General features: G+C 47.9%; 1 protein-coding gene across 1 annotated transcript in view; it reads left to right on the plus strand.

Moving 5' to 3' along the window:
* Positions 1-14,142, plus strand: part of LOC115195331 (transient receptor potential cation channel subfamily A member 1-like) — an 87,067-nt gene that overhangs the window by 20,736 nt on the left and 52,189 nt on the right. Inside the window, exons 5-6 of the mRNA XM_029755108.1 lie at positions 3,716-3,823; positions 7,345-7,453. Of these exons, the coding sequence (XP_029610968.1) occupies positions 3,716-3,823; positions 7,345-7,453 (217 nt within the window). The remainder of the gene's footprint in view (positions 1-3,715; positions 3,824-7,344; positions 7,454-14,142) is intronic.

Here is a 14,142-nt window from a genome sequence, read left to right on the forward strand (position 1 = left end):
TGACTCAGCGGTCAAGTGGAACTTAAATGCGGTCATTACTCATGACTGCCCATGTGGTGCTAATACGGTCACCACAACAGCCCTACTTACGATAAATGTTCTATTCTGAGATGCTTTGTGTATATGGGCCCAGCTTTCAGTCACTCTTTAAATATCCCCACCAGCACTGGGCCCAGCTTTCAGTCACTCTTTAAATATCCCCACCAGCGCTGGGCCCAGCTTTCAGTCACTCTTTAAATATCCCCACCAGCGCTGGGCCCAGCTTTCAGTCACTCTTTAAATATCCCCACCAGCACTAGGCCCAGCTTTCAGTCACTCTTTAAATATCCCCACCAGCACTGGGCCCAGCTTTCAGTCGCTCTTTAAATATCCCCACCAGCACTGGGCCCAGCTTTCAGTCAACCTTTAAATATCCCCACCAGCACTGGGCCCAGCTTTCAGTCACTCTTTAAATATCCCCACCAGCACTGAGCCCAGCTTTCAGTCACTCTTTAAATATCCCCACCAGCACTGGGCCCAACTTTCAGTCACTCTTTAAATATCCCCACCAGCACTGGGCCCAGCTTTCAGTCACTCTTAATCTATCGCCACCAGCACTGCCTGAAATTGCAACTTTAGAGCATGTTTTTAAGGACACACCTCACATATTGCCCCTCCCACCTCAGATATTGCCCCGCCCACCTCAGATGTTGCCCCTCCCATCTCAGATATTACCCTTCCCACCTCAGATTTTGCCCCTCCCACCTCAGATATTACCCTTCCCACCTCAGATGTTGCCCCTCCCATCTCAGATATTGCCCCTCCCACCTCAGATTCTGCCCCTCCCACCTCAGATGTTGCCCCTCCCATCTCAGATATTGCCCCTCCCACCTCAGATTCTGCCCCTCCCACCTCAGATGTTGCCACCCCTCTCACCTCATCACAAGGACCACATATACGAATCTAGGGTTTGAATAGTAGAATAGATGCGGGCATAGTTTGAAAATAGAAATTGCAAACATGTGTACATTTGACAATAGTGCTGGCTTAACACCAGCCGAAAAACAGAGGCCTATGACTCTTCTGTCCTTACCCTCCCAGACACCTGCTACTTTCCAACAACATATTGTACCTGCCCTTGTGTTTCCTTTACACCTGGCTGTTAGCCAGACATTCAACAGCCTGGTAGAGGTGAGTTACTGTTACCCTAACCTGTCCTTGCTTTCTACACCTGGCTGTCAGCCACACACTCAACAGCCTGGTAGAGGTGAGTGTCCAGTTCCCACTGAACCGAAACTGGTGGGGCAGGGGCATCTGGTAACCCAGTGGTCTGCCAGGGGTCAAGGGTCAATGGATCCAAGACATGAATGTATCCATTTGAATGGACATGAGTGGATGAATGTAACCGGCCAGATCACCCTGGAGAGACACATGAGGGAAGGCATCTTGACCAGAAGCTGGTCTCCCTAAGCCTTAAGCTAAGAGTCAGTTGTGTTCCAGAGGTGTGTATGGATGTGGGTGACTGAGTGTGGGTGATTGAGTGTGGGTGACTGAGTGTGGGTGATTGAGTGTGGGTGACTGAGTGTGGGTGATTGAGTGTGGGTGATTGAGTGTGGGTGACTGAGTGTGGGTGACTGGGTGTGGGTGACTGAGTGTGGGTGACTGGGTGTGGGTGACTGAGTGTGGGTGACTGTGTGTGGGTGACTGAGTGTGGGTGATTGAGTGTGGGTGATTGAGTGTGGGTGACTGAGTGTGGGTGACTGAGTGTGGGTGACTGAGTGTGGGTGACTGAGTGTGGGTAATTGAGTGTGGGTGACTGGGTAGGGTGACTGAGTGTGGGTGACTGAGTGTGGGTGACTGAGTGTGGGTGATTGAGTGTGGGTGATTGAGTGTGGGTGATTAAGTGTGGGTGACTGGGTGTGGGTGACTGAGTGTGGGTGACTGGGTGTGGGTGACTGAGTGTGGGTGACTGGGTGTGGGTGACTGAATGTGGGTGACTGGGTGTGGGTGACTGAGTGTGGGTGATTGAGTGTGGGTGACTGGGTGTGGGTGACTGCGTGTGGGTGATTGAGTGTGGGTGACTGAGTGTGGGTGACTGAGTGTGGGTGATTGAGTGTGGGTGACTGAGTGTGGGTGACTGAGTGTGGGTGACTGGGTGTGGGTGATTGAGTGTGGGTGACTGGGTGTGGGTGACTGCGTGTGGGTGATTGAGTGTGGGTGACTGAGTGTGGGTGATTGAGTGTGGGTGACTGAGTGTGGGTGACTGAGTGTGGGTGATTGAGTGTGGGTGACTGAGTGTGGGTGACTGAGTGTGGGTGACTAAGTGTGGGTGACTGAGTGTGGGTGACTGAGTGTGGGTGACTGAGTGCGGGTGGCTGGGTGTGGGTGACTGGGTGTGGGTGATTGAGTGTGGGTGACTGAGTGTGGGTGATTGAGTGTGGGTGATTGAGTGTGGGTGACTGAGTGTGGGTGATTGAGTGTGGGTGACTGTGTGTGGGTGATTGAGTGTGGGTGATTGAGTGTGGGTGACTGAGTGTGGGTGACTGAGTGTGGGTGACTGAGTGCGGGTGGCTGAGTGTGGGTGACTGAGTGCGGGTGGCTGGGTGTGGGTGACTGGGTGTGGGTGATTGAGTGTGGGTGACTGAGTGTGGGTGATTGAGTGTGGGTGATTGAGTGTGGGTGACTGAGTGTGGGTGATTGAGTGTGGGTGACTGTGTGTGGGTGATTGAGTGTGGGTGATTGAGTGTGGGTGACTGAGTGTGGGTGATTGAGTGTGGGTGACTGTGTGTGGGTGACTGTGTGTGGGTGACTGAGTGTGGGTAACTGAGTGTGGGTGACTGAGTGTGGGTGACTGAGTGTGGGTGACTGAGTGCGGGTGGCTGAGTGTGGGTGACTGGGTGTGGGTGATTGGGTGTGGGTGACTGAGTGTGGGTGATTGTGTGTGGGTGACTTAGTGTGGGTGATTGAGTGTGGGTGACTGGATGTGGGTGACTGGGTGTGGGTGACTGAGTGTGGGTAACTGAGTGTGGGTGACTGAGTGTGGGTGATTGAGTGTGGGTGATTGAGTGTGGGTGACTGAGTGTGGGTGACTGGGTGTGGGTGACTGAGTGTGGGTGTAAATAATGTGGTCACTCTGGGGTTAGATCATGTGGCTGGGGAAACCTGAATAGAAAGGCTTCAGCCACACATTGTGCTAAAGATGATTGAACATGAGAACCCTTGGCTCTAGGAACTTGTTGGCTCGTAGGACCTTGTTGGCTCGTAGGACCTTGTTGGCTCGTAGGACCTTGTTGGCTCGTAGGACCTTGTCAGCCTTTCTGTTGTCTGTTCTGGGGTGACAATACCAGCTGTCCCTGTGGCAGGAAGCCGAGAGCGGAGAGAGGTATTTATGTATCACTGAAGGACTCATTATTCCTTTGTGTGTGTGTGTGTTCATGTGTGCGTGTGTGCGTGCGCCTGTCTGTCTGTCTGTCTGTCTGTCTGTCTGTCTGTCTGTCTGTCTGTCTGTCTGTCTGTCTGTCTGTCTGTCTGTCTGTCTGTCTGTCTGTCTGTCTGTCTGTGTGTGTGTGTGTGTGTGTGTGCGTGCGTGCGCCTGTCTGTCTGTCTGTCTGTCTGTCTGTCTGTCTGTCTGTCTGTCTGTCTGTCTGTCTGTCTGTCTGTCTGTCTGTCTGTCTGTCTGTCTGTCTGTCTGTCTGTCTGTGTGTGTGTGTGTGTGTGTGTGTGTGTGTGTGTGTAGCTCCTGTTGTCCCACTATAAGACAGAGTCTAACCTAGAAGGCTGTCTGGGCAACACTCCTGTCATGTTCGCCTGCTCCATCAACAACACTGAGGCTCTCTCTATACTGGTGAGTATTCACAGTGACATTCGTACTGTAAGTGGCTGTAAATGTACAGATATACAGTAAATACGAAACACATAATTGTTTTTACAAGTTGAAACTTTGCTGGGGCTATACTTGTGAACATTATAAAAAGTTTAAGTTTAACCATGAGACGATTAAAAAACGTTAGCTGTTCCCATTACACAACCTGGCGCATTTAGCCATATGCTAACTTCACCAGGTGGCCGTGATTGTATCCGGTTCAAATTCTGTACGAGCAAATGAAAATGATCGACGTAGTTAGACGTGACAGAAGACTTTTCTATCAGAGCGTTCTTAATTTATAGCAATCATACGGCACCATCTGCAAATCAAAGTCACTAAAACGAACATCATTTTTCAGATGGATGTTAATCTCAGGGTTGCGAGCCTGACTCCTGGTGATTTTATACCGACGGTATAACTCAGCCTCCGACGGTATAACTCAGCCGCCGACAGTATACCTCAGCCTCCGACGGTATAACTCAGCCTCCGACGGTATAACTCAGCCTCCGACAGTATAACTCAGTATAACTCAGCCTCCGACGGCATAACTCAGCCTCCGACAGTATAACTCAGTATAACTCAGCCGCCGACAGTATAACTCAGCCTCCGACGGCATAACTCAGCCACCGACAGTATAACTCAGCCTCAGACGGTATAACTCAGCTTCCGACGGTATAACTCAGCCTCCGACAGTATAACTCAGCCTCCGACAGTATAACTCAGCCTCCGACAGTATAACTCAGCCTCCGACAGTATAACTCAGCCTCCGACAGTATAACTCAGCTTCCGACGGCATAACTCAGCCTCCGACGGCATAACTCAGCCACCGACAGTATAACTCAGTCTCAGACAGTATAACTCAGCCTCCGACAGTATAACTCAGCCTCCGACAGTATAACTCAGCCTCCGACAGTATAACTCAGCCTCCGACAGTATAACTCAGCCTCCGACAATATAACTCAGCCTTCGACGGTATAACTCAGCCTCCGACAGTATAACTCAGCCGCCGACAGTATAACTCAGCCTCAGACAGTATAACTCAGCCTCCGACAGTATAACTCAGCCTCCGACGGTATAACTCAGTATAACTCAGCCTCCGACGGTATAACTCAGTTTAACTCAGCCTCCGACGGTATAATTCAGCCTCCGACGGTATAACTCAGCCTCCGACGGTATAACTCAGCCTCCGACAGTATAACTCAGCCTCCGTCGGTATAACTCAGCCTCCGACAGTATAACTCAGCCTCCGACGGTATAACTCAGCCTCCGACAGTATAACTCAGCCTCAGACGGTATAACTCAGCCTCCGACGGTATAACTCAGCCTCAGACAGTATAACTCAGCCTCCGACGGTATAACTCAGCCTCCGACAGTATAACTCAGTATAACTCAGCCTCCGACAGTATAACTCAGTATAACTCAGCCTCCGACAGTATAACTCAGCCTCCGACGGTATAACTCAGCCTCCGACGGTATAACTCAGCCTCCGACAGTATAACTCAGTATAACTCAGCCTCCGACAGTATAACTCAGCCTCCGACGGTATAACTCAGCCTCCGACAGTATAACTCAGTATAACTCAGCCTCCGACAGTATAACTCAGTATAACTCAGCCTCCGACAGTATAACTCAGCCTCCGACGGTATAAGACAGCCTCCGACAGTATAACTCAGCCTCCGACGGTATAACTCAGCCTCTGACAGCATAACTCAGCCTCCGACGATATATCTCAGCCTCCGACAGTATAACTCAGCCTCCGACGGTATAACTCAGCCTCCGACGGTATAACTCAGCCTCCGACAGTATAACTCAGCCTCAGACAGTATAACTCAGCCGCCGACAGTATAACTCAACCTCCGACGGTATAACTCAGCCTCCGACAGTATAACTCAGCCTCCGACAGTATAACTCAGCCTCCGACGGTATAACTCAGCCTCCGACGGTATAACTCAGCCTCCGACAGTATAACTCAGCCTCTGACGGTATAACTCAGCCTCCGACAGTATAACTCAGTATAACTCAGCCTCTGACGGTATAACTCAGCCTCTGACGGTATAACTCAGTATAACTCAGCCTCCAACGGTATAACTCAGTCTCTGACGGTATAACTCAGTATAACTCAGCCTCTGACGGTATAACTCAGTCTCCGTCGGTATAACTCAGCCTCCGACGGTATAACTCAGCCTCCGACGGTATAACTCAGCCTCCGACGGTATAACTCAGCCTCCGACGGTATAACTCAGCCTCCGACGGCATAACTCAGCCTCCGACGGCATAACTCAGCCTCCGACGGCATAACTCAGCCTCCGTCGGCATAACTCAGCCTCCGACAGTATAACTCAGCCTCCGACAGTATAACTCAGTATAACTCAGCCTCTGACGGTATAACTCAGTCTCTGACGGTATAACTCAGTATAACTCAGCCTCCAACGGTATAACTCAGCCTCTGACGGTATAACTCAGTATAACTCAGCCTCTGACGGTATAACTCAGCATAAGTCAGCCTCCGACAGCATAACTCAGCATAACTCAGCCTCATGTGTTTAGCACGTGTGAGCTAGTTGACAGGTGAGTGCTAGACTCTTTCTCAATTCATCCATCCTCGATTCCTTTCCTAATTTCCTTCTACCCCAGCACATTGACTCCGTACCATTACTCCTTGTATAAAGCCTAGTTATTATTACACTTGGGACAGACCAAATGAAGGAGAAAAGAAGTAAACCTTGACTTGTATAGGCTGATACTGAATTTGTTAATGGAACTAATCAGTGCCACATGGTGAGGTTAGCATAGGGGCTAAATGTGCCAGGTTATGTAATGGGAACAGCTAACATGTAGCCTTTCATCACGCGCAACTACGTTGACAATTTTAATTGGCTGATGCTTAAACTTGAACTAACACTTAAAGGCCCAGTGCAGCCAAAAACAGCTAGTTTTCAGTTTCCCCCTCCCAGTCAAACCACTGCCAGACAGTCATAGCTACAGTCTTGCTTGAGAAATGGCATTTTTGCCAAGAAGCTATAATTGTTTCTTGTTGACTAGTTGAAGGGAAGGTACTTGTTACCCAGAAATGGTTTGATAATGAGATAAAAATGGCTGCATTGGACCGTTCAACTTTGTGTAATGTTAGCAATGGGCCGCTTTGATTATAGAGGAGATATTTTCCTGATAACCAATCTTTCTTTTCTTAATTTTTTTACCAGTAGATAATAAAAGGAAATAGCTTTTCTCGAGAAAGAGACAGTTCTGCGATTGACAATTGTATGAAAATTGCATGACAAGACTATCAATGCTATTGCAAACCACTGCCTCTTCCCCCTAACACATCTCTGTACCTGTTCTCTGTCCAAACCACTGTCTCTTCCCCCTAACACATCTCCTTACCTGTTCTCTGTCCAAACCACTGTCTCGTCCCCCTAACGCATCTCCTTACCTGTTCTCTGTCCAAATCACTGTCTCGTCCCCCTAACGCATCTCCTTACCTGTTCTCTGTCCTGTAGCTGAAGCACGGGGCACAGCTCTGTAGTCAGAACAAGCTAGGCCACTTCGCCATCCACGCAGCTGCCTTCGCAGGTGCAAAGAAAGCCATGGAAGTCATCCTCAAAGCTGGTACGTCTTTACGATGATAACAATAAAGGACTGCATTTGCTTTTCCACTTTGTCTATGGTCCTACTGTAAGGATAATCATAAAGTGTGGTATCTATAAAAGGTTTTTCATTAGGTGTCCCCTATTATGTGTCCCCTCCCCCCCATTACCATTGTATAGTTACCATCTGACTATGTATCCAGGGGCGTCATGCACACCAAAAGTCTGAGGGGGCACAAAGTACATGAGGATAGCTGGGGTGACAGCCACTGTTTACTTCTGAAGTTAACTTTAGCGCCGCCCTAAATAACCTGATTCAAATTCGACATAAACCTTCAAATAGGTATGTAATGACACATTATATAAACTCTTTATAGTGTTTTATTGACACTTTAGAGGTGATCACTTGGACAAATCGGGTGAAAAAAAGCCGTTTCCTCACACAACATATCTCCCCTTTTCACTATCACTCAGTAGGTTTCGCACCCCCACCCTCCCCCCCACGAGTTCCCTTCACTGGAACTAAGGGGCCTAGCCCAAACCATGTAAAAATGCCCAGGACCATTATTATTCCTTCCACCAAACTTTACAGTTGGCACTATGCATTGGGGCTGGTAGTGTTCTCTTGGCATCCGCCAAACCAAGATTCATCCGTCGGAATGCTAGATGGTGAAGCATGATTGATCACTCCAGAGAATTTCCACTGCTCCAGAGTCCAATGGCGGCGAGCTTTACACCACTCCAGCCGTAGCTTGGCATTGCGAATGGTGATCTTATGCTTGTGTGCGGCTGCTTGGCCATGGAAGCCCATTTCATGGAGCTCCTGGCGAACAGCCGTTGTGCTGACTGACGTTGCTTCCAGAGGCAGTTTGGAACACGGTAGTGAGTGTTGCAATCAAGGACAGATGATTTTTATGTGCAATGCGCTTCTGCACTCGACGGTGACATTCTGTGAACTTATGTGGCCTACCACTTCGTGGCTGAGCCGTTGTTGCTCCTAGACGTTTCCACTTCACAATAACAACACTTACAGTTGACCGGGGCAGCTCTAGCAGGGCAGAGACTTGACGATCTGATGAAAAGTGGCATCCTATGACGCTGCCACTTTCAAAGTCACTGAGCTCTTCAGTACGGGCTATTCTACTGCCAATGTTTGTCTATGGAGATTGCATGGCGGTGTGCTCGATTTTTATACACCGGTCAGCAACGGGTGTGGCTGAAATATCCAAAAACACTAATTTGAAGGGGTATCCACATACTTTTGGCATTGTATCTATATATACCACTACAGCTGCCAAACACAGAGGAGAAGAGCAGATGCAGGTTTGAATGAATTTAGCTCTATGGTCTCTTTTTCGTGGATGTACATTGTAGCTCACCAGCGTCTAAAACACTTGGTTTGGAATGTAATTACATGCTAACATGGCTAGTATCTAACCTTAGCCAGCTGGAACCAGCTACATAGCACAGGTTCTCCATATGACGTTGAGAAACAGTGCATTGTGGGTAGTTCCGAAGATATCTGTACTTATGTTATTAAATAGGTTAAAAACCTCAAAATATAACTATGTCTTTAACCAGATCGTAACTACAACTAAGTTACTAAGTCTTTAACTACACAGTGTTGTTACTTTGGTGAGTAAAACTCATGCTCCCTACCCTTTAACTCTAAAACCTTTTTAATTTAAAAAATGTCCTCTCCGCTGTCAGGAAGGGGGACCGCTAAAATGTTTTGCTTGCAAGGTGGGGGACATTTTTGTTGTTGCTTAGGACCTCCAAAAAGCTAGGGCCAGCTATGAATACATGTGTGGGTATGGAAGTAGGTATGCAGACCCGTGAGCCACTGCGGACCCCCTTTGATGAAGTCAGATTTTATTGTGGCCCACACCCCCCATCAACGTTGTTCCTCTTTGCACTGACTTTTACACGGCGGTCATTTTGTGTCAGAATGGTCATCCACGGAGCCACACGAAAAACCAGAGATCACATCACGGACTCACTGTTTACCAAACCTGTTTACACATCATCATAACAGGACACAGGATGTGTTTAATCCAACAGCTAAATATTTGTGAAGGTTCTGTCGTCAGAGTTGGACCAAATGAGAATTCACATTCTTAAGGCCAGGCCTAGCCAGATATCCACAGATGGCAAGACTAAGGGGAAATGAGTTGAGTTAGAATACTCAGATGATCGTTCACTTGTCATCCTAGTTTCCATTAAACTGAAAGAAAAAACAGAACACAGTATAGAGTAATTATCTTGAACATGATATACACTGATAACTTAGAAGTTCAACTTAGTGTATCTCCTGTAAACAGAACAGCTCTCCGTGTAGTGTCTGGCCTCAACAGAACAGCTTTCCGTGTAGTGTCTGGCCTCAACAGAACAGCTTTCCGTGTAGTGTCTGGCCTCAACAGAACAGCTTTCCGTGTAGTGTCTGGCCTCAACAGAACAGCTCTCCGTGTAGTGTCTGGTCTCAACAGAACAGCTCTCCGTGTAGTGTCTGGCCCCAAAAGAACAGCTTTCCATGTAGTGTCTGGCCTCAACAGAACAGCTTTCTGTGTAGTGTCTGGCCTCAACAGAACAGCTCTCCGTGTAGTGTCTGGTCTCAACAGAACAGCTTTCCATGTAGTGTCTGGCCTCAACAGAACAGCTTTCCGTGTAGTGTCTGGCCTCAACAGAACAGCTTTCCGTGTAGTGTCTGGCCTCAACAGAACAGCTCTCCGTGTAGTGTCTGGTCTCAACAGAACAGCTTTCCGTGTAGTGTCTGGCCTCAACAGAACAGCTCTCCGTGTAGTGTCTGGCCTCAACAGAACAGCTCTCCGTGTAGTGTCTGGTCTCAACAGAACAGCTCTCCATGTAGTGTCTGGCCTCAACAGAACAGCTCTCCGTGTAGTGTCTGGTCTCAACAGAACAGCTCTCCGTGTAGTGTCTGGCCCCAAAAGAACAGCTTTCCATGTAGTGTCTGGCCTCAACAGAACAGCTTTCCGTGTAGTGTCTGGCCTCAACAGAACAGCTCTCCGTGTAGTGTCTGGTCTCAACAGAACAGCTTTCCATGTAGTGTCTGGCCTCAACAGAACAGCTTTCCGTGTAGTGTCTGGCCTCAACAGAACAGCTTTCCGTGTAGTGTCTGGCCTCAACAGAACAGCTCTCCGTGTAGTGTCTGGCCTCAACAGAACAGCTCTCCGTGTAGTGTCTGGCCTCAACAGAACAGCTCTCCGTGTAGTGTCTGGTCTCAACAGAACAGCTCTCCATGTAGTGTCTGGCCTCAACAGAACAGCTCTCCGTGTAGTGTCTGGTCTCAACAGAACAGCTTTCCATGTAGTGTCTGGTCTCAACAGAACAGCTTTCCGTGTAGTGTCTGTCCTCAACAGAACAGCTCTCCGTGTAGTGTCTGGCCTCAACAGAACAGCTCTCCGTGTAGTGTCTGGTCTCAACAGAACAGCTTTCCGTGTAGTGTCTGGCCTCAACAGAACAGCTCTCCGTGTAGTGTCTGGCCTCAACAGAACAGCTCTCCGTGTAGTGTCTGGCCTCAACAGAACAGCTCTCCGTGTAGTGTCTGGCCTCAACAGAACAGCACTCCGTGTAGTGTCTGGCCTCAACAGAACAGCTTTCCGTGTAGTGTCTGGCCTCAACAGAACAGCTCTCCGTGTAGTGTCTGGCCTCAACAGAACAGCTCTCCGTGTAGTGTCTGGCCTCAACAGAACAGCTCTCCGTGTAGTGTCTGGCCTCAACAGAACAGCTTTCCGTGTAGTGTCTGGCCTCAACAGAACAGCTCTCCGTGTAGTGTCTGGTCTCAACAGAACAGCTCTCCGTGTAGTGTCTGGCCCCAAAAGAACAGCTTTCCGTGTAGTGTCTGGCCTCAACAGAACAGCTTTCCGTGTAGTGTCTGGCCTCAACAGAACAGCTCTCCGTGTAGTGTCTGGTCTCAACAGAACAGCTTTCCGTGTAGTGTCTGGCCTCAACAGAACAGCTTTCCGTGTAGTGTCTGGCCTCAACAGAACAGCTTTCCGTGTAGTGTCTGGCCTCAACAGAACAGCTCTCCGTGTAGTGTCTGGCCTCAACAGAACAGCTCTCCGTGTAGTGTCTGGCCTCAACAGAACAGCTCTCCGTGTAGTGTCTGGTCTCAACAGAACAGCTCTCCATGTAGTGTCTGGCCTCAACAGAACAGCTCTCCGTGTAGTGTCTGGTCTCAACAGAACAGCTTTCCGTGTAGTGTCTGGTGTCAACAGAACAGCTTTCCGTGTAGTGTCTGTCCTCAACAGAACAGCTCTCCGTGTAGTGTCTGGCCTCAACAGAACAGCTCTCCGTGTAGTGTCTGGTCTCAACAGAACAGCTTTCCGTGTAGTGTCTGGCCTCAACAGAACAGCTCTCCGTGTAGTGTCTGGCCTCAACAGAACAGCTCTCCGTGTAGTGTCTGGCCTCAACAGAACAGCTCTCCGTGTAGTGTCTGGCCTCAACAGAACAGCACTCCGTGTAGTGTCTGGCCTCAACAGAACAGCTTTCCGTGTAGTGTCTGGTCTCAACAGAACAGCTCTCCGTGTAGTGTCTGGCCTCAACAGAACAGCTCTCCGTGTAGTGTCTGGCCTCAACAGAACAGCTCTCCGTGTAGTGTCTGGCCTCAACAGAACAGCTCTCCGTGTAGTGTCTGGCCTCAACAGAACAGCTTTCCGTGTAGTGTCTGGCCTCAACAGAACAACTCTCCGTGTAGTGTCTGCCCTCAACAGAACAGCTCTCCGTGTAGTGTCTGGCCTCAACAGAACAGCTCTCCGTGTAGTGTCTGGTCTCAACAGAACAGCTCTCCGTGTAGTGTCTGGTCTCAACAGAACAGCTCTCCGTGTAGTGTCTGGTCTCAACAGAACAGCTCTCCGTGTAGTGTCTGGTCTCAACAGAACAGCTCTCCGTGTAGTGTCTGGTCTCAACAGAACAGCTCTCCGTGTAGTGTCTGGTCTCAACAGAACAGCTCTCCGTGTAGTGTCTGGTCTCAACAGAACAGCTCTCCGTGTAGTGTCTGGTCTCAACAGAACAGCTCTCCGTGTAGTGTCTGGTCTCAAGAGAAGGACGCAAGAGAAGGACCAAGAACAGGACAGGAAGACACTTAGGAACATTAGTGTTGAATATTTTCCTGGTATTTTACAAATGTTCCATCCTGAGTAACACTGTATTTCCCAACAAAACCAGAAGTGACATTCAAAAGCATATAAATATGTCTGGATTTGATTAGAGTTTTTACCAGCATGAAGATTCCAACCTGATGCTACCTGAGCCTGATGAGACATATATTAAATACATTTAATGAGCCCTACGTTAACAACGTTTAATGAACCCTACGTTAACAACGTTTAATGAGCCCTACATTAACAACGTTTAATGAGCCCTACATTAACAACGTTTAATGAGCCCTACATTAACAACGTTTAATGAGCCCTACATTAACAACGTTTAATGAGCCATACATTAACAACGTTTAATGAGCCCTACATTAACAACGTTTAATGAGCCATACATTAACAACGTTTAATGAGCCCTACGTTAACAACGTTTAATGAGCCATACATTAACAACGTTTAATGAGCCATACATTAACAACGTTTAATGAGCCCTACGTTAACAACGTTTAATGAGCCATACATTAACAACGTTTAATGAGCCATACATTAACAACGTTTAATGAGCCCTATGTTAACAACGTTTAATGAGCCCTACATCAACAACGTTTAATGAGCCATACATTAACAACGTTTAATGAGCCCTACATTAACAACGTTTAATGAACCCTACATCAACAACGTTTAATGAGCCATACATTAACAACGTTTAATGAGCCCTACATTAACGACATTTAATGAGCCCTACGTTAACAATGTTTAATGAGCCCTACGTTAACAACGTTTAATGAGCCCTACATTAACAACGTTTAATGAGCCCTACATTAACAACGTTTAATGAGCCCTACGTTAACAACGTTTAATGAGCCCTACATTAACAACGTTTAATGAGCCCTACATTAACAACGTTTAATGAGCCCTACATTAACAACGTTTAATGAGCCCTACGTTAACAACGTTTAATGAGCCCTACGTTAACAACGTTTAATGAGCCCTACATTAATGACATTTAATGAACCCAAGCCCAAAAAGCCCAAATGATTTTTCCATTATAAATGCCCATAGATGTGCTTTCATACTGTATATGGCCTGGATATACTGCACAACTTTCAAACCGTGATAAAACAGAGGAGAACATGTGATTCTGGTGCAGCACATGCTGCCTACAAAGCGAACTTGATTTGAAAAAGCCATATCTCAGACTGGCCAATAAAAATAAAAGATTAAGATGGGCAAAAGAACACAGAAACTAGACAGAGGAACTTTACCTAGAAGGCCAGCATCCCGGAGTTGCCTCTCTTCACTGTTGACTTTGAGACTGGTGTTTTGCGGGTACTATTTAACGAAGCTGCCCGTTTAGGACTTGTGAGGCGTCTGTTTCTCAAACTAGACACTCTAATGTACTTGTCCTCTTGCTCAGTTGTGCACCGGGGCCTCCCACTCTTTCTATTCTGGTTAGAGCCAGTTTGCTCTGTTCTGTGAAGGGAGTAGGACACAGCGTTGTACAAGATCTTCAGTTTCTTGGCAATTTCTCACAAGGAATAGCCTTAATTTCTCAGAACAAGAATAGACTGACGAGTTTCAGAAGAAAGTTATTTGT

The sequence above is a fragment of the Salmo trutta genome, chromosome 6 (genome assembly GCF_901001165.1).
Source record: "Salmo trutta chromosome 6, fSalTru1.1, whole genome shotgun sequence".
In the NCBI taxonomy this organism is placed as follows: domain Eukaryota; kingdom Metazoa; phylum Chordata; class Actinopteri; order Salmoniformes; family Salmonidae; genus Salmo; species Salmo trutta.